Genomic DNA, 21,055 nt, shown 5'->3' with positions numbered 1-21,055 from the left:
TGCCAGAAGAGAGAGAGAGCAGTTGAAGATGTGTGTTAAGGAAGGCACAAGACGAGGGGAGAGAGATCTGATAAGGTGAGATGGGACAGAATCAAGCTTATGACAAATTTATGGGTGCAGTCTACCAGGATATTGTTCAATTTTGTTATCTTCAGGTTCTTCTAAGACTTTGCTACTATTTGTCGGCTTTAGCAGTTGATTAACAAAATGAAACTTTGAGAATTACTAAAAAACATATCCAAATAATTTTTTGTTAGAATACATGCGACAATAGTTTAGGTAGGTATGATGGATGCTTGCTAGAAGAATAAGAGAACGACCAGAAAAGAACATTTATTTAAAATACTTTTATAATTGTGTATATAACAGGCTGAGGAATTAATGCATTCCTCTGCTGACCATTTCTATACATTTGAAGCAAAAAAAAAATGCTAGTTAAAAGCTGGACTATAGAAACGATAACTTTAGCACTGAAGTTTGCCTTCAAACCCTGCCATTTAATTCAGAAGAAGACACTCTCCCCAAATTTTTTTTAAAAAAATCGTATTGAGTTCAACTTTAAAATGTATTGAAAAACATGAAAATAAAGTTTAAAACAATAATGGGTTCCGTGGTAGTATTTACATAATATAATTTCACTGTAGATAAATCCTCACATGGTGGACACTTTAGTACGATTGTGAACAGCTTAAACAGGACAGTCTTGCATTAAAGGGAAGTAATTATTTGCAGATAGATTATCTATTCCTCAGTTTAATAGGACGGACTTGTGTTAAATGGAAGCACTTATGTGCACATAGATTATCTACTCTTCCTCCAAGAAACTGAAAACTGTCACATCTTTATATTTAATGTATTATATAGTGTGTATTTATCCCAGAAAAGTTTGATTGATGTGTACGGCCTGCATGTATGTAAATAGCAACTTACCTCTGCTTATAGTATCTGGTTGTGTTCTTACAATTAAAAACAAAAACAAACAAAAAAAAAAAAAGCTATAAATGTTTTTGTTACAAAAATACTTTTCCCCGTAAGCCTTCAGTTCTTGAAAGTTATGCCAGTGTGAGAAGAGGAACCCAATATCGCTGCAAGAAGTACTTCAAAACGAAGATACACGCATTCCAGCCTCTTTGTGTATACTAGCTTACATTTGCTTTATGCAATCTGCCATTATCGAGTCTGATTTGGTAGGAAGCAAGGATGACCATTGAGGTAACGGGACACTTCAAACCTGCTCATGGCTTCGGCTACTGAAAATGAACATGCCCCTTGTTTGTAGAGGCCACTTAGATAGTGACCGAAGAGGACGGTTATCACAGAACAAGTCAGAAGATGCGCTCAAAATATATAATTTATTTACGTGTAGATATGCTTATATTACAAAATCATACACAAAAAGTCTATACTACATTTCTGAAAATAAATAAATAAAATGTATAATTTATATATATATATAAATATCCAGAAAATATGATTACATGTAGTATACACTTTTTGTATATGTGTATTTTGAACATTCAGGTGGAAACTAAAGTTATATTGAAGAAACAAAAAAATTGCTACTTTTCTGGAATCAAAAACACTGCTTTCAAATCTACCCGATTCACATTACATATAAATTTTGTTTGTCTGACTACACTGCAGCCACCTTTTATTATTTTACACTGATAATCAACACAAAATTTCACGGGGCTGTTACCATCTTGAAACGTACAAATAGTTTAGTTCTTCAGTTTCTACTGTATTTTACGCCAAATAATTTATCTTTTTTGCAAAGAAACATTACTGCATTTTTTTTAATAAAAGGGCATGTTTATTGTGTTTACAAACAAGTTTCAAAAACAAAAAAGGAAAACATGTATAACTACTACTTTCTCGTAGTAACTTTTTTTTTTCAAAATGCCAACAGCCCTCATGCTGTATGAAGGTCACCTAAAGATTTATTAGAAAAAATCAACACTGTTCCACTCACAGTTCACCAAGACAGTTCTAAAACTAACATGTTTAGACAAACATAAAAAAAAGAAGAAAAAAAAAAAAAGACTAATTTTTGATGTATTTTGATTTTATATATTTTTGACGGAGAAAGCAAAAGTATTTCAAGCAAGATCCGTCACACATTGATGTCCTGCATTATACAATATTCCTTTGAGCTTTAGATCAAAGTTCTTTTAACATTTCTTTAGACATTGGAAAAAAAAAAAAATGAAAACCATTAAGTAGTAAATGTTTTTTTCTTTTTTTTTTTAAAGAAACTAAGGACAGAGGCCATCATTTTTTCGTTCGAACACTGCTGCTTGATTTTTTTTTTAAATTTTTTTTACAAAGCATTAGTGTTTACTATTTGGCTATTAGTCTTAGCAATTTATCTACAATATTAAACAAGTAAATTGCAGGCAAAAAAAAAAAAAAAAGTAGTTCTGGTTCAATAGAAACACCCCTTTTTTTGTGAAAGTACAGCAGTGTTTTAAAGGGCTTTTTTTGTTTATCAGGAAGCTTCCCTTCTATTAACCGGAACAAAAATATCTAGAAACCTTGTAAACAGATCTGTATCATTTATAACATAAATAATGAAATCAACGACCCAGGGCCCAATAGGGAAAAAAATGAGGATCAATATAAACTAGAGCATTGCTAACACATTGTCCAGGTCAATCAACTTTTAGTATAACAGATGTTCTGCAGGTCACTTTTGAGGAGTTTATTGTTCTGTCAAGAGTTCATCTCACAAAGTCCACCCCATCCCTTTTCCTTCCCAAGAAAAGCACCCTCAGGCTGGCAGAAAGCTTTTTTTAAAAAAATAAATCTACATTCATACAAGTGTGTCTTCATTAGAAGTCCAAAGGCAGGACCAATTCTCCTGCCCACCACAATGTGTGAAAGGACCCAGTTTCATATTTGTTTCTTCTTGCAAATCAGCTAGTACGTTAACATTCATCTTACAATCAGAGTGACGTTTCCAGACTATGTAGCGGACTGCCTGGGGACGAAGAGGTAGCTGATTTGTTCGGTTCTATTGTAAGATGTATTCCACTATCAACGGCATTGTTATTTTTGTTGGGAGAGGGTGGTGGAGTAGAATGACGCTTTGTTGGGGCTTCATCTTCCGCATCTGTGTCATCAATGAGCGGAATATGAGGTTCAGAGTCTTCTATTCTAAACTCTGGGTGTGTCATGAAATTGTGGATGGAACTTCTGGACTCTGGCTTTTCTAAACCTTCATATAAGGAACTACGAAATGCATTCACCACTCGGATCTGTATGGATCAGAAAGAATAGAGGAAAAAGAAAAGAAAACAAAAAACATTTTTGAGTGGGTGGAATAAGAGAACAATGAAAATGGTAAATGACTGAAATCACAAATACTAAAACAATGAATTAAAATTGTGCAGTGCAATTGCAGTAAACTGTAAACTAAAAATAAAATAAAAAAAATAAAACAACATTATAGTTAAACAATGTACTTTGCAAGTTCCATTTTTATTTAAGTGGATAAAGGATATTAAGTTATCACACTAGTTACCAAGATATATTTTACAAAAAAACAAAAACTAAACAAAAACAAAAAAAAAAAACACTTTGATTAAATAAAAACATGTTAGCCAATATTTTCATGAATATTTATTTTTAAATATATAATTCATAAAAAAACATAACAGGTAAACCAATTCACATGCCAGGAATTAGGATACCACTTACTATGAAGCCAAGCATATTTAAGCTGGATGACACAATGAACTGAGATCTGCAGAAAGCCATGCACACAAAAATGTCCTATGTCTCATAACTGTAAATATTCGAGTATATACCAAAATATTGGCCGAACAAAAGAAAAAATAAATTGTATATGTCACAGCACATTTAACAAATACTTTGAAGGCTGGTAGAAAGTTTCTTTCAAAAAGGTGGAAATCAATGCATATGAGAAATGACAATAGCCATGCCCTTCGCAAACCTTAATCAATAGGTTAGATATTTATTGCAGTATAAAAATGCTTCAAAGTATCCAATGCATTGAGACCAGAAAGAAATAAGTCTTAACCTGTTCAAAAAACGTGTTGAGCAATCTTTACTGCTACTATTAATCGTACTTTTTACTAGGGAACACAAAATCCCCCCCACCCCAAATTTTTATCTACCCATTTTTGGAAGTAAACCCCCACCGCGCGTCCCCCCCCCCAAAAAAATAAAAAAAATTAAAAACATGTCCAAGTGGGCAACCGCATCATCGTCATTTAGTGCAAACACAAAATGCAGTTAGGTAATCCACAGAAAAAGAATATATTTTACTGAAATATAAAGTCATTAAATATTGGCTATTACATTTAACTTTTTACAAAATAGCCAAATATTGTAAACACATAATTCTTTAGTGAACAGGTACTTTAAATAGATCTACATGTCTTGAAGGTATATACTATTTCACAATTCTCAAAAACGCATTTATGGAAGGCTGAATGCTGGTTTGCAAAAAATAGATTTTATAACAAGACACGGAGGCTCATATTGCATATCCCTTTCTTTACTGTTGACAAATAGCAGCAAAGGAAACATACAGAATGAAAAAAGAATGAACATGTGATAACGTAGGCCCCTCCCCCTCAGGTCCCAGTATAACAGGCAGCACTTCCCTTCCATTTCCCTCTTTCTTTGCTGCTCTGACACAAAGATAAGTACATGCCATATTTTCTCTTTTATACTATTCATTGATAATTTAATGGATTTTTTATTTAATTTGTATTTATTTAGTCTTTATTTCGAAGGTTAGTAATTGTGTCGTTATACACTAGCCTCAGGGCCCAGACCTCTGCGCACTTCTTCTTGTTTCATTATTCCTCCGCGTAGCTTGCGGGTGCCGCGAATCCCGCGAGATTCCCGGCGGCCATTTTCTGTCATTCTGTCCCTACCTCTTAGTGTGTCGCTGGTCTGGGCCCTGGTGAGAGCGTTTTTCCTTTGCTTAGATTGTTTGGGTGACTAACCCATACGTCCTTGATCATGCCTAAACCCAGACTATCTACTGGGTCCGCTCACTCTGGGGAGTCGGATTCCCCAGCAATCAGAACTGAGGCCCCTGTCACCTCAGATATTTCGCCTTCTATGGCGGATGGGACTACCCAACCCGATGGACCACAGTTTCTGGCGCTACAGCGCTCGGTGACAGACGCCATTATGGCTGCTATGGGGTCTATGTCCTCCACCCTCTCCCACACCATTTCACAAGCCCTCTTGCCCCGTCCTTCAGACGAGCAACTCTCGGGCACCTCGACACCCCAGGGAGAGGTATCTAAAGGGGACTTCAAAAAGGCTGCCCGTAAATCTAAACACTCCTCTGCCTCCAGAAACACCATGACTGGCGTACCTTCGGTCGCCCCAGAAAGCGTGTCCCATCCACGCAAAAGAGCCTTTCCGCGCCAGGCAGAACGGGCGCGGCTTTGGAAATGTGCTAGAGCACAGATTGAGAGCGGCACCGACTCAGAAATCGGGTCAAATGAGGAGGCTATGAACGAGTCAGATTCCGACTCTGATGCGGATTCCGCCGATGGCGCTCTCGACCTCCTTTCCTCTGCTCAGGCAGAGATGCCCGGAGGCGAGACGGGGACCAGGAACCCTGCGGCTGCGGGGCCATCCCTCGTGGATCCTTCGGGGGTCCCACTCTTCGACCCGGATGACCTGCATCATCCGAGGTCGGCGGAGTGGCTCCCAGCCGACCACGTTGCCACATATCTGGAAAATTGGGTCAGAAAACCCTTAAGCAAGGCGGCCCGCAACAAATTGAGGGCGGAGTGTCCTAGGCCTCTGGTGCCTAACAAGGTGTGTGACACCCCAGAGGTTGATCCAAAAATGACCCAGTTCCTCACTAAACTGGGCTGGAACCCCCGTAAAGGACTAGAGTCCGCTTTGAAGTCCTGCCAGGACAAGCACCTGGACATATTCGGGCCTTTGGCCAAATTATTTGACTTGGCGGAAGACGCCAGAGCGGAGAACCGCATGGTCGACCCTGAAGACCTTAGAGGTTGGGTCCAGAGAGCAATTTGTATTGCTGGGAGCGTAAATACCTCCCTGTCTATTGAAAGGCGTAAAGCCATATTGTTCAAAATTGAGCCAAAACTAGCCAACCTCGCCCTTACGGAGGCGGGCAAAGACGCCCAAGGACTCCTCTTCGGAGACTCCTTCATCAAAGACTTGGGGCGTTTTGTGGGGGCATTCACGGCTCTAGACAAGGCCCAGGCCTCCATGAGGCGAGTATTCCAGGGGCGGGTCTCTACCAGGGCCGGCAGAAGCAGGAGCCGTCTGTCCGGCCGCAACTATCCCCAATCCCGTGGCACGGGAAGAGGCTCCTTTCAACAGTATCACCAATACCAGGAGACCTCCCGCCCCATGTTTTTTCCATCCCGTGGACGTCAATGGCGATCCAGAGGCCTTCGGAGTAACCCAAACTCCAGACGACCATACGGTGAGTTGCCTTCTACCACACATTTCTTCTCCGGGTTACATAGGGGGCAGACTCCAAAATTTTTTCCCAGCCTGGTCACAAATCACTTCAGATCCATGGGTACTGGCCACTATTCAGGGCTTCCATATAGAACTCACCTGCCGCCCTACACACATTCCCCCTCCTCGACCGATCCGCTTTTCCATCCAGGATCGCGGTCGGATCGACGAAGAACTTTCATCCCTCCAGTTCAAAGGGGCTATCGAACTAGCACCCCCCAGCCCTGCGGGCGTAATAAGCAATATCTTCCTAGTGGAAAAGAAAGGCGGCCAATCGAGGCCAGTCATAAATTTGCGCCCCCTCAATGCCGTAGTCAGGTACCGCCATTTCAAGATGGAGGGTATTCACCTGCTAAGGGATCTCCTCCTCCACGGAGACTGGCTAGCGAAACTAGACCTAAAGGACGCGTACCTGACAGTGCCAATAGCGGAGGCCTCTCGGGACCTCCTACGCTTTTACTGGCGACACGAAATATGGCGATTCACCTGTCTGCCCTTTGGCCTATCCTCAGCCCCGTGGTGTTTCACAAAACTTCTACGGCCCGTTATGGCCTGGCTACGCAGTCGAGGAGTTCGACTAATCGTCTACCTAGACGATATTCTACTCATGGCTCAGGAGCGCTCCACCCTCCTCTCACACCTACGACTAGCCATAAACCTCCTGTCACGCTTAGGTTTCATAATCAACTGGGAGAAGTCATGCCTGACCCCCGCCACCCGCTTGGAATTCCTAGGTTTCCAAGTGGATTCGGGGGCAGCGACGCTGAGTCTCCCGATATCCAAGATTCGTTCCATCCGCAAAGAATTGCGCAGGGCCCTTATCCGACCCCAGCTCACCTTACGCCAATTGGCACGCCTCATAGGCCTACTGGCCTCTTCAATCCAGGCCGTGTTCCCAGGCCCACTCCACTACCGAGCGCTACAGCGCCTAAAAATCGCTCACCTAAGAGCCGGGGCATCCTACGCAGACCTAGTCTCCCTGGACAACGAGACGAAAGACGAGTTGCGATGGTGGATTCTCAACCTGTCTGCGTGGAATGGCAAAGCCATCTTCGGCTTAACGCCGGAATTCACGATCGACTCGGATGCGAGTCTACACGGTTGGGGAGCCCACTGCGAGGGCATCTCAACTGGGGGCCGGTGGTCGGAGTCCGAAACCCGACTACATATCAATGCCCTGGAGCTTCTGGCAGGCTCCTTCGCCATCCGCAGCTTCGCCAAGGACCGTGCCCTATCATGTATTCGGCTCCGCATGGACAATGTTTCGGCGGTGAGATATGTCAACCACCTGGGTGGTACACAGTCGGCGGTCCTGGCCAGGTTGGCGAAAGATTTTTGGGAATTCTGCCTGGAACGGAACCTGATGGTCTACGCAGAGTACTTACCTGGCCTGCACAACGTCCAAGCGGACTGGGGTTCACGTTATCTTTCAGACACCAGCGACTGGAGATTAGCCAGGAAGGTGTTCTCCAACATATCATCTCTTTGGGGGCCATTTACCATAGACCTTTTCGCCTCCCGGCTCAATACTCAACTCCCACGCTTCTTCAGCTGGAGGCCGGACCCAATGGCGGAGGCAGTGGATGCCTTCCTACAAGAGTGGAAGGGAGGCCTCCTCTATGCCTTTCCCCCATTTTCCATGATCCCTCGCTCACTCCTGCAGACCCGCAAACACCGGGCGGAGCTAGTCATGGTCACCCCATTCTGGGAGACGCAGTCTTGGTTTCCCCAAATGCTCGAGATGACGTTGGACTACCCTCGACTCCTGCCGGATCGCCACGACCTGCTACAAGACCCGACGGGTCGCTATCATCCCCTCCGGCTGGAGGGCTCTCTCCCACTTCTGGCGTGGCGAATCTCCGGGGACCCTGGGAAATCCAAGGAGTTTCGGACGCAACTAGACTCTTATTGGCGGCAGCATGGGCTCCCGGCACTAGACGGGCATATGGGTCAGCTTGGCGAGCTTGGGCTAGCTGGTGCATGGCTCGGAACGAGGATCCCGTTTCGGCCCCTGTAACAACGATCCTGCAGTTCCTGACGTCTCTCTTCGAAGCCGGTAAGGCTTACAGGACCATTAACCTTTACCGTTCCGCTATCTCGGCGATTCACCAAGGCTTCGAGGGCCGCCCCGCGGGACAACACCCTCTAGTGTGCCGACTCGTCAAGGGCTCTAGATTTTCAAGGCCACCCAGGCCCCGCTACTCCACGACCTGGGATGTTTCAGTTGTATTGACTTTCCTCTCATCCTGGCCCGCTAACGCAGGACTCTCCCTCAAACAGCTGTCGGCCAAATTGGTGTGCCTGCTCTGTCTCATCTCATGCAAGAGAGTCTCGGATGTCAGTGCACTGGATGTCGATGCCAAGTCATACACCCCGGACGGGGTAACTTTTAACATCAGCAGACGCACTAAGACTTCCATCAAGGCGGTATCCTACCCTAGTTTCCCTGCCTCTCCTTCGCTATGCCCAGTGACCTGCCTTCGTGAATACGAATCTCGCACCGAACCACACCGATCTACTGCCTCCCGTCAGTTGTTCTTATCTTTCCGCCCCCCTTTTCACCCAGTTTCCAGCACTACCTTATCACGCTGGGTGAAATGGCTGCTGGCCCAAGCGGGCATTGACACTACAGTGTTCGGCGCCCACTCAGTACGAGGGGCTTCGGCCTCTTCTATGATGTCTGCGGGCGCCCGCCTAGAAGACATTATGAGAACAGCTGATTGGTCTAGGGAATCTACCTTCCGAGAATTCTACTTTCGGCCGGCCCCACACACATTCGCTGTAATAATGGATCAGCTTTAAACTTGCAATATGAGCCTCCGTGTCTTGTTATAAAATTGCATGATTTTGCTATTACATGACGAAAAGTCATGATTTTATTAAAGACACGGAGGCGAGTATTGCCCCACCCTTTTGTTACTCTCACGCTGGTAAGTATATATCTCCCCACCCATATTACTCATACCACGATACACCACAGGTTATAGTTTGGGACGGTAAGTGGGGCCGTCCTTATACTTGTTGTTTTCAATATTACTGGATATGTTAACATTGATTGTTTTGTGGGATTGTATATACAAGGGTCTTTGTTCTCACTGGCGTAACCTTGTACTAGTTACAAGTATCGACTTTAACCTGTTGGCTCCTGTCCTTTATATCTTCACAGCTTAATCCGGCAAGACGTCTAGCAATGGTCCGGTTTATTGGTCTCCTCCCGCTGTCCTCCATCGGTCCTATGAATTCTACGGCCACACTTCCCAGTTTGTGATGTTATACCTCCTCGGTTTTTTCTGTTATTACCTTGGGACTTTATTCTCGCATTACTCTAGTTATGGACATTGTTCTTTGGTCGCATCTGCAGAAAGAGGGAAATGGAAGGGAAGTGCTGCCTGTTATACTGGGACCTGAGGGGGAGGGGCCTACGTTATCACATGTTCATTCTTTTTTCATTCTGTATGTTTCCTTTGCTGCTATTTGTCAACAGTAAAGAAAGGGATATGCAATACTCGCCTCCGTGTCTTTAATAAAATCATGACTTTTCGTCATGTAATAGCAAAATCATGCAATTTATAGCTAAAGGAATGTAAAGCTAATTTGCTCCAAATGATTATAGTGTGCAATTTTAATTCCACATTCTATAAAAATGACTAAAGTAATGCTATAGAGTCCCTGTCCCCGTGCCATAAAAAATAAATAAAATAAAAACCGCGCATGGCCTCCTCCGCAATGGTCCAAATCCAATGTGCTACTGATAGAGAAGCATTGGGGACCTGATGTGCATGTACAGCAAGTGATGCGTGCATTCAAGCTTCCCCACAGAAAAGCATTGTATTCAATGCTTTCCCAAGGGCTTCCGTGTCATGTGACAGTTTTACACAGTCAGTGAGAAGTGCCTCTTGCGGCTGACAGCCACTAGACTTGGATTCTACCCTGGTTTACATTGCAGGGTTAAAAAGGCAGAGCAACAGCACCCACACCACTTCACTGAGATGAAGTGGTCTAGGTGATTTTAATACCCCTTTATATCACTGTCTTCACTTGTTCCTCACAAAGCAATCATTAAGGCAAAGTAATAATTTTATGAGTAAGCTGCCTTAAAGGAAAATTGCCATATTGTTTTTAAAATGTGTGTATAATAGCATTTGAATTGATGGATTTATAATGCATACACACAATCTCCTGGTTTACTCTTGCCTCATAGGGTAGCCATCTTTGAATCTTTTTTGGTCAGATGCAATACTTATAGGACCACGGAATATGCAAGTAGCACAGCGCTAATGTGAGAGTACAAATCCTAATGCCATATCCAAACACCAGGCAACTCAACAATGTATTCTAAACTAGTTCTGGCCATTCAACTCACATAAAGTCTATGTACAATAAGATATATTGGTGCTTCTGACCAAAGCGTTTTTTAAAATTGCATTTTAGATTTAAATGACAATCAAAATAGGCATTTACTTATATGTAGGTTTACCATATCCAGCATGTCTTCAGAGACAGATAATGTTGTCATATTTATGAAAAATCAATGAAAATGGTTGCCCTGCAGTATGTATAATGCATATTCTGCAGGATTCATCATTTTACATACTACAGGGCTACCCTTTTCATGTGCTGCCCATCAATATGTATACGTGTCCCTGAACACATGGTGGATCTGGTAACCACACTTATATGCATGCATAATAAGTAGAGGCTATAATTTGGAGGACAAGGCAACACGTTGAACTCTTTGTCAAGTTTCTCAAGCTATTCCTGAACAATTTTTATAGTGTGACCGGGTAATTTATCCGGGTGAAAGAGGCCACTGCCATCAGGGAACACCACTGAGATTAACCGGTGTACGTGGTCTGCAATAAACAATAATAAAGTAGGTGGCACTTGTCAAAGTAACATCCATATGAATGCCAGGACCCAAGGTTTCGCAGCAGAATATTGCCAAGAGCATAACACTGCATTGCATCCTGCTGCCATCTATTCCCCAGGTAAACCGCACATACGCACCCAGCCATCAACCTGATCTAAAAGAAAACGTGACACATCAGACAATGCCATCTTCCATTGCTCTATGGTCTAGTTCTGATGCTCATGTCCCCACTGCAGTCACTTTCGGAGGTAGACAAAGGTCATCATGGGAACTCTGACCTGTCTGTACTACGCAGCACCATACACAACAAACCGCAATGTGCAGTGTGTTCTGACACCTTTCTATGATGGCCAGAATTAAGTGTGATAAGACCATACGGTCTAGCCTTTGCTTCCCACGGGCATCAATAAGCCTTGGGCACTCATGACACTGATGCAGGTTTGACTTTTCCTTTCAGGCCCCACTTTTGTTAGGTACTATCCACGGCATACAGGGAACAGGAAATTTCGAGAACGGACTGTTCACTTACGGTCTAATATATTCCACCCCTTAACAGATACTATTGTAACAATATAATCAATGTTAATTCACTTCACCAGTCAGTGGTTTTAATGTTGTGACTGATCAGTGTAGTTTGCAAGCTATTCTAGATATTTCAGGTCCAGGAAATGAGAGATCCAGTTCTAGAGGCAGTAATGTGATCTATTACTTGATACACTTTTCCCTCTATGACCCAGCTGTGATGTTAGGATGTCAAACGTGATGATTGGAAAACCGCCAAAAAAAGATGAAATAGGAAATTTAAAAGGATCTGCTATTTCAACAGCAAATTCCTAAAAAAAAAAAAAAAAAAAACACCCCACTACTAAGCATTTATGGTGGGGGAGTACACACACATACCACTGCAGCACTTCCAGGTTCTGCTACGAATATGTCCCCGTGATGCATATGGCACACACGTGCACTTTGGTGTCTGCTTACAAAATTATATAAAAAAAAAGTTTTTTAAAAGATGCACATGTGTGCCTTACATTGCCCACAGGCAATGCACAAGTGGTGGAGGGGGCAAGGTAATTTGCATTGAATGCCCAGGCTGTGCCTTGACAAACAGCTTGGAATATGATACAAGCTGGAAGAAAACATATAGCACCTTTAACTAATGTTTACTTAGCTAAGTTGGGACACATCTTTACATGACAGGTTCTAAATAAACATGAAATTAAAAATAAACAGTTTTGAAAAACTAAGTTATTACACAGTTTTACAAGTGACCTTTCCTCTTACGAAGGTTTTACATTTAATAATAAAAAGACAACTGCCAAAGGTTATCATGATACCATGATATCTACATAATATTACACTTAAATAATACAAACTCCTAGAACATTTCAAGAATTTCCTAGCCCAACTATTTTTAAAAATGCATGTGACACCAGGCATATACTCGAAAGTTTACAATTGATTTTTCATTTTCCATTAAAAAAAAACAAAAAAAAAACGACATCTTAAAAAAATATATATATATAAAAAAAACAGAAAAATTACGTGCAGGGTTGCAGCTGTTATTTAAAAAAAAAAAAAAAAAATATAGCATTTGCGCTCATTCCAACATTCCATCCAGTTTATTAGCCCTCAAAACAAAATAAAACCAAATACAAAACACACGTGTATTATCCTTGTGAAGGGAAAGCATTATGAGCAGCCTGAACAATGATATTGATTACTGAGGAGAAAATGAGTAACGTTAGGTGTGTGTGAATTTGGATGTGTTAATTCATGCACTTAGAAACACACACTCACACCCCACAGTAGTAGAAGCGGTAGAGGAGGAAAACACTACATGTGTAGGGGTAGAAATATTTGTTACATCATGATGCTGGCTGGCGATGGAGGGTTGCCGCCTTAAAGCCCCCTGAATGGAACTTCCACTTTGGAAAGCATTCACTACATCCATCTGCAAGGAATCAGAGATTGTGACAGCTTGCTCAGCAAGAGAGAGAGAGAACAAGAGAAAGGACCATCCCATCTACAACAAATAAAAAGCAAAGAGAAAAGGCACTTTTATAGAGCAGCTAACAAAAGGGAATCAAAGAAAGATAAGGAAGACTGTGCGGAACTTTAGAAAGAAAAAAAAATCCTTTCAAGCGTATTGAGGGTAATACAGGCACTGTAGAATCTTCACACACGCACGCACCAATCACATCAGCTTCTATGTAGTACTGAATGAGCAGCGGGCCTTAAATGTACCCTTGTCCCCTTCATGGTTTTAGTGCCTTTCAAGACCATACCTGAGTTTGTATTCTGTTCAGTCCCCTAAACCATAAGATCTGACCACGACGCAATTCTCGCTCTGCATGATCTATTTCTTCAGCATCTTCGTTGAGCTCTTCTTCAGGATATTCATCTTTTTGTGTTCCATGGCCTGCTTCTTTAAGGAACTTCAAACGACTGGTTGGTATTGATGTTACAAGCTAAATATAAACAAGAATACACAAAAAAACGTTGTTAAGCCTGTCTACTATAGACAAGTGGTATTAGCCAAATATTAAAACATTTTGTCACTAAATTGGGAGAACTCATTCATTATACAGAGTTTGTCCTTGTCCTACCATTTGTAGTTTTTCTTATTTTGTAAGTGTTGATAACCCTTAAGTGCATGACATTCGAAGTCGCTAGCACCACCCTACTAAACTAAAATTTAAATAGCACTACCATTTTTAGGGTTCTAAATATTAAAAAAATTATTTGATATCTAAAAATATATTAACGTTTATACATCCGAGTGCAATGCACATTTCATTAAATATACTTTGTATGGCATTTAAGATACATACATTATTTACTGGTCTCTCATTGTATATTAACGCATTTGCAAATTGCCTACTTTGTTTTTATAAGTCTGTGGACTTGGAAGGCCAACATATTTCCAGCAATATGCAATAAGCTCAAATAACTATAAGAACATTTCTGTACGTTTGCAGTACATATGAGTGTAACTCTAAATATATTAGGATCGTCATATACAGAATTTCAGGAATGTCGCTTACAAAAAATAAATATATATATATATATATATCCATCTATATATCTATATCACTGCATCGAGTTTGTCTTTATTTGCAAAAACATTTTTATATTTTGCAATACATTTGATAAATTGTAAATATAAATACTTTTGTATAGATTTAAAATTACCTGGCCCCAAAGTAATGTTCCCATACCAAGGAAAACAGACCACAACCACTGATCTACAGTCAGTTCAGTGCAACTAAAAGGCTTTCCACCAAACTGTACAATAACAATCTAGGAAAGAAATTCAAATATGCAATTAGCCAAATAAAAACTGACAACTAGTTTGAAAAAGATAAAAAAAACAAAACAAAAAAAAAACATTAAAAATAATACATCAATTTAAAAATAAACAAAAAATGCAAAATATCAGTCTTTAAATTCTTTAGAGAATGACTTTTTTAAAAAAAAGTGCCTCAAATCAAAAAAAAAAAAAAGCTATAAAAAGGAAAAAAAAAAAAAAGGAAAATATCAACTGAAAACTGAATAAGTTCCTGGATGCTTTCATCTGGTAAGGAAATGACCATGGCTACGTTACCTGCTTCTACACATTTTTGTAGTGTTATAACTGAAGAGAAAATTCTTCTGTAATCAGACAAAGAAAGTAGAAAGCTACCGTAATGCTTAATAGGAAGATGGGAGTCTAGAAAAGACTACGCAAGTCACTTTGGAAAGATGTAGCAGCAGGCATTTACGTACGAAAGCTAATGCAAGGGTTCTATAAGTGCTGTGCAGAAAGGTTTCAACAAAACCACCTGGTGTGACCGAAATGTCACAGTCATTTAATGCCATGACTACTAATGGTGAGATCAGTTTTGATGGAGGAATGACGATTTCTCACATCTTGGAGAGATGTAAAAATACCTAACTTCAGCTATTCGGTTCTTTTTCCAAGGGTCTGGAGGAAGACTACAGAGGCGAACAAATGGTCACACACAAGCATCTACTTACCTGTATTATAAAAGTACCCAATACAATGCTGCAGAAGATTACATTGTTAAATATCCCTTCAAAAACATTTCTTTCTCCATGGATCTTCCTTGCATTAATCTCATTAAACAGCTGCATCATCACAAATGTATTAAAGACAATAGTGTAATGTTGAGAAGGAGGGGCGTTAAGAGGGGCATTTCGCCCACTATCAATATCAAAAAGTTTTTCACCTGTGGAAGACATAAAAAAAAAACAATTTAAAGCCAGCTATTTAAAATGCAAATTTTGTGCAATTTATTATTTTTTTTAATTAATTATGGGGACAATTCATGTAAAAATATACAAATTACATAGCAGAATAAGAAAACACTCACCTCTGAGCTTCAGTCTGTTCAGAGGTCTCCGCTAATCTAGGTTCACCCAGTAGTCTTAATTAATAGCACTATGTATTTGCCATAAACGCCAACCAAATAGCGGTTTATGCACTATGTAGTTCAGTAGTCCCATGAAGAAAAGAGATTAACAAACAATTCGGCAAGCTAATTGATGATGCATTGCGGTTTCAACCAGCTTGTCGAATAACTACATTCACTTTTTTTTTGTAAATTAAACTATTGGATGATCGCATGTTCTTCTGAAATACTTTACATCATCAAATTATTCAAATGCTATCAAATAACCCATTAAAAATTACAATAAATTTTTCATAATTATTCCAACAGCAAAGTGAATTTTAGCAACAGCTTAATCGAACTGTATTTAGGTTTCCTACAGTTATCTAGGTATTCTTCCTTGGGAGTATACTCTGGAAATTAATTGTTTTTGAAAAGATTATGCAACACAAGCTTAAAATTATAAATGTATAAAAACACTTACCAACAAACAAAAGTGTAAAGACTACAACAAGCTGGTAGACTGCGTGACCTAAAATGTTCTTCATCATTGTGCGCGATATGAGAGGTTTGTTTCTACCATAGGGTTTCCTTAACAAAAGTGACTCCGTTGGTGGCTCAGTTGCCAACGCAAGTGAAGCAAACGTGTCCATTATAAGATTTACCCACAACATTTGAACAGCTTTAAGTGGAGAGTCCTGTTACATTGAAAAACACAAATCAAATGCCAGTTAGGTTAGCACATCACAAATAAGCGAACAAAGACATTAGATGCGTGTATTAGGCGCCATTGCATAAAGATAATTGGCACTTGAACACTTGAATTTACAACCCCCACAAAAACTCTTTTGCATCTGTGATTTGAGTGTGAAAAAGTAAAATCAATATATAACCAGGATAATCCTTAACAATGTTTGTAATGTTCACGGTGGAAGTGTTTAGCATGGCTACAGCAACTTTGAAGAAAAAGAACTTACATTATTTAGAAGACCCTTATGCAAAGTGGTTAATGCATATTTTTTCGACTACTGCATCGTATGCAGAATGAAAAAACAAAGTGTAGTGGGTGGGACAGCCATGATAGCCAGACGCCATCGTGAGCAGCTTCGGTGTAATGACAGAGTTTTGGGCAAATAACCGGAATCTCGCTAACCGTTATTGCCAGAGTGAATAAGTCTCCAGAAGGTTTTAGCTGCCGATTGATTTTTTTTTGTACCAACCAACTGACCAGCAGAAACTCAAGAGGAGAGGGACCTATGGTGGCCTGTAGCCACAGGCAGGACAAACCTCACTTGTTAAGTTTTTCTCCCAACTTACCCGACACTGATAGGGCTTGGCAACTCGCCTGAATAACAGTCATGACTTCCTGGTTCACCGATCAGGCACCACCTATGTTTCTGATGTCATCAATCCAGTGTTAAAAGAAAGCAGCAGGTGATCTCAGGTGCTCAATCAATTTGCCACTTTGATACTTGCTACTTTGTTGCTAACTGCTGAGAGAGCTCCTTCTATTGATCACCCGTGTACCAGACCTCTTTTTCCGGATCCTGACTTCCCCACTCCCAGACTCTGAACAGACTTTACTATGAATTTCTCTATTCCTCCATATACTACAGGGAACCATAATCCGCACTATTCTGTAAAGGACTTCAATGGTAATACACCTGCCTGCCCTCTTAAATTCAGCTACTCTTCAGCTAATTATACTTTCCTAATTTAATTCAGTTTCTGCCAGAATCTAAAAGACTTACCGTATATACTCGAGTATAAGCCGACCCGAATATAAGCCGAGGCCCCTAATTTTATCCCAAAAAACTGGGAAAACTTATTGACTCGAGTATAAGACTAGGGTGGGAAATGCAGCAGCTACTGGTAAATTTCTAAATAAAATTAGATCCTAAAAAAAATATATTAATTGAATATTTATTTACATAGTGGTCCATATACCCCCCCCCTCCCTCCCATAATGGTCCTTATACCCCCCCTCCCTCCCATAGTGGTCCTTATCCCACCCCCTCCCATAGTGGTCCTTATACCCCCCCTCCCTCCCATAGTGGTCCTTATACCCCCCCTCCCTCCCATAGTGGTCCTTATACCCCCCCTCCCTCCCATAGTGGTCCTTATACCCCCCTCCCTCCAATAGTGGTCCTTATCCCCCCTCCCTCCCTCCCACAGTGGTCCTTATACCCCCCTCCCTCCCATAGTGGTCCTTATACCCCCCCTCCCTCCCATAGTGGTCCTTATACCCCCCCTCCCTCCCATAGTGGTCCTTATACCCCCCTCCCTCCCATAGTGGTCCTTATACCCCCCCTCCCTCCCATAGTGGTCCTTATACCCCCCTCCCTCCCATAGTGGTCCTTATACCCCCCTCCCTCCCATAGTGGTCCTTATACCCCCCCCTCCCTCCCATAGTTGTCCTTACCCCCCCCCCTCTCCCATAGTGGTCCTTATACCCCCCCTCCCTCCCATAGCGGTCCTTATACCCCCCTCCCTCCCATAGTGGTCCTTATACCCCCCCCTCCCTCCCATAGTTGTCCTTACCCCCCCCCCCTCTCCCATAGTGGTCCTTAACCCACCCCCTCCCTCCCATAGTGGTCCTTATACCCCCCCCCCCCCTCCCATAGTGGTCCTTATACCCCTTTTTTTTTTATTATTAATTTTTTTTTTTATTATTTTATTTCTTCTTTTTTTTTTTTTTCGTCCCCCCTCCCTGCTTGATATATGGCAGGGAGGGGGGCTCTCCTTCCCTGGTGGTCCAGTGGCAGTTCAGTGGGGGGGAGAGGGGGGCTGGCAGAGCTGTACTTACCTTTCCTGCAGCTCCTGTCAGCTCTCTCCTCCTCTGCGCCGTCCGTTCTGCTCTTCTGTCAGCTCACAGTGTAAGTCTCGCGAGAGCCGCGGCTCTCGCGAGATTTACACTGGGAGCTGACCGAGGTGCTGAACGGACCGGCAGAGGAGGAGAGAGCTGACAGGAGCTGCAGGAAACGTAAGTACAGCTCTGCCAGACCCCCTCTCCCCCCAGTCTGTATTATGGCAATGCAAATTGCCATAATACAGACTCTGACTCGAGTATAAGCCGAGTTGGGGTTTTTCAGCCCAAAAAATGGGCTGAAAAACTCGGCTTATACTCGAGTATATACGGTATATTTTTCTAAAGAAGAATTGCCTTTCTCCAATTCCTTAATTGAAGTCTAATGGACTGTGTCACAATTTCTAATTAAGGAGTTACCTTGTTTATTTAGGTCTTCTGAATGCTCTCTCTGTTAAAGCAATTCCAAGCAGGCTTTAACTTTGCTTAATTTTAAAAATCACATTGTTACAGAAGATTACTGAAGTTAAAATATGTTATTTTAATAAATTAGATTTTCTTAAAGTGACAGTATCAAATTCATTCACCTGCGGTTGAATTACAAATTAAGTTTTCCCCTAAAGTATTACACACACCGATCATGGTTTGGCACTCACAGAAAACTGTGGCAGGTTCTCATGCAGACTTCTGAGATAATGGGACTTTATTGCAATGTCAACCACTGCCAAAACAGCCTATGCCCTCTGCAGAGTGATTATATATCTCATCCTCTGAGGAAAGCTTACTAGATACACTGTATACAGTACCTACTACCCTGGCAGACATCCAAAACAAGCACTCTGAAATAAAGTCTCTAATGGAAGAGGATGCACCAATGCTGGATCAAGAAATTGCCAATCTTCACGAATCACAATCCCAACTTCTTACACAGCAACAAGAGCTGGCCTTTTGTTTGGACTCTAGTTGACAAAGGCATACGATGTCCCATCAACTCTCCTTTTTTAATGATCTCGCCAGGTCCACTTTGCAATGGTGGAAATCCATGACCACAGCTACTCTACAACTCCGTAATGTTAGACTGCCTTACCGTTTGTCAGCTCCAAGAGCATTGACTAAACAAAAATGGGATATTCAACAAGTTCACTTCTGTAGCCAAACCAGTGTTTTTTGCCATGTTGACCAGCGCTGAGATGCCTCTATCCTCTGCAGGACCATCCGGTTTCTGGGACCCCCAAAATGAGGTTCCCTGCGTCCCAAGGTAGGGTCAAGACATTGGCTTAAGGCTTTCTTTACCTACAGGCCTATTCAATATTTGTTCCTTTATAGTTTGTTTTTTTGCTTTTTTTTTTACATTTACTAGTTATTAAAGTTTATTTTAACAAGTTAGTATAATGCTCCTAGGCAATATCTAGGTTCTCATGGCCTCTTATAGGCCATTTGGTAAGGGGCTCTCTTGACTAATTGAGCCTAAATCCTATGTGGGTTTTTCCATTATGTCACCTACTAGGTCATAGAAACTTCACATTAGGCTCACCTCAACTTTGTCACTCTGCATGTATTCCTTTAATATTTTAATTTTCTATAATGCACAACCTCATAATATTATACACCATGCAGTTTGACTACTACCCTCATTTGCAGATCAACTCTGCACTACTTTTAAGTGATATAAAAAGAGAAAATAATTGTATGACAGATATTAAATTGTCCCATTGAATGGTACTCAGGATTGCAGTTTCACATTTATGATTTCTTCTATGTACCTACTTTTCAATATTATAATGGGGCATTTGCACACAAAGCCGACCTTTTATTACATTACCAGTATACACGAGAAGTATTGTTCAACTTACTCTGTTCCACAATGTACATGACAAGATCTACTGGAAAAGACTACAATATATAAGAATAGACTGTACACAACGCCAGGCCATTATGCATCTTAGTCGGTAAAAAAGAAAAGCAAAAAAAAAAAAATTATATAAACATATGAAATAAAAATAGACACAAAACGTACCTTTACCGCCGAACTTAAGTCTGTACTAACATTAGAATATGCAAAATACAAGCGGCATGGGAATTAAAAAGCTATGGGTGCAATGGCCATGTCATTTTAACCCTGCAATGTAAAACATCGCAGTTTAAAAAAAAATTAAATAAAAAAATAAACTATAGCAATGTTTACATTGCAGGGTTAAATCCTCCTCTGATAGCAGCATTAAATTGGAGGAGCGTGGTATTTTGACGTGCATATCTAGTTTCAATCAATTGCATCTCTGTGAGACATCGCCGAAAGAGGAGCTGGAGGCTGTAGTGGAGGAATCTCAATGCAGGAAGCAAGACGAGTAATCTTTATTAAACTTACAATTTTTTTTTTCCAATAATTTAGCAAAAGGGGCAGACCAAATGATAGTGGACAGATGGGAACCTAAAGTCCCAAAATAACTATTGTTATTTTCAGGACTATAGTTTACCTTTAAGAGCTCTTATATA

The 21,055-nt window shown here is 41.2% G+C and overlaps 1 protein-coding gene across 5 annotated transcripts in view; it reads right to left on the bottom strand.

The window, feature by feature from the left end:
• Window positions 1-1,790: 1,790 nt before the first annotated feature.
• The window catches only part of ATP2B1 (ATPase plasma membrane Ca2+ transporting 1), a 135,424-nt gene continuing 116,159 nt past the window's right edge, over window positions 1,791-21,055 (bottom strand). Inside the window, exons 17-22 of one of the 5 annotated variants that reach the window (XM_063447108.1) lie at window positions 16,241-16,454; window positions 15,383-15,594; window positions 14,558-14,665; window positions 13,651-13,833; window positions 13,230-13,388; window positions 1,791-3,257 (exon numbers count right to left, since the gene is read on the bottom strand). In XM_063447108.1, coding sequence (XP_063303178.1) covers window positions 2,946-3,257; window positions 13,230-13,388; window positions 13,651-13,833; window positions 14,558-14,665; window positions 15,383-15,594; window positions 16,241-16,454 — 1,188 coding nt within the window. In that variant the 3' untranslated portion in view covers window positions 1,791-2,945. Of the gene's footprint in view, window positions 3,258-13,162; window positions 13,389-13,650; window positions 13,834-14,557; window positions 14,666-15,382; window positions 15,595-16,240; window positions 16,455-21,055 lie in introns of all 5 variants that reach the window. The other 4 variants (XM_063447109.1, XM_063447112.1, XM_063447113.1 and 1 more) reach the window with 4 other exon arrangements.

This window comes from Pelobates fuscus, chromosome 3, assembly GCF_036172605.1.
Source record: "Pelobates fuscus isolate aPelFus1 chromosome 3, aPelFus1.pri, whole genome shotgun sequence".
Taxonomy (NCBI): Eukaryota; Metazoa; Chordata; class Amphibia; order Anura; family Pelobatidae; genus Pelobates; species Pelobates fuscus.
Note: the sequence above shows the minus strand (reverse complement) of the source record. Positions and strands in the feature narration are given on the sequence as shown.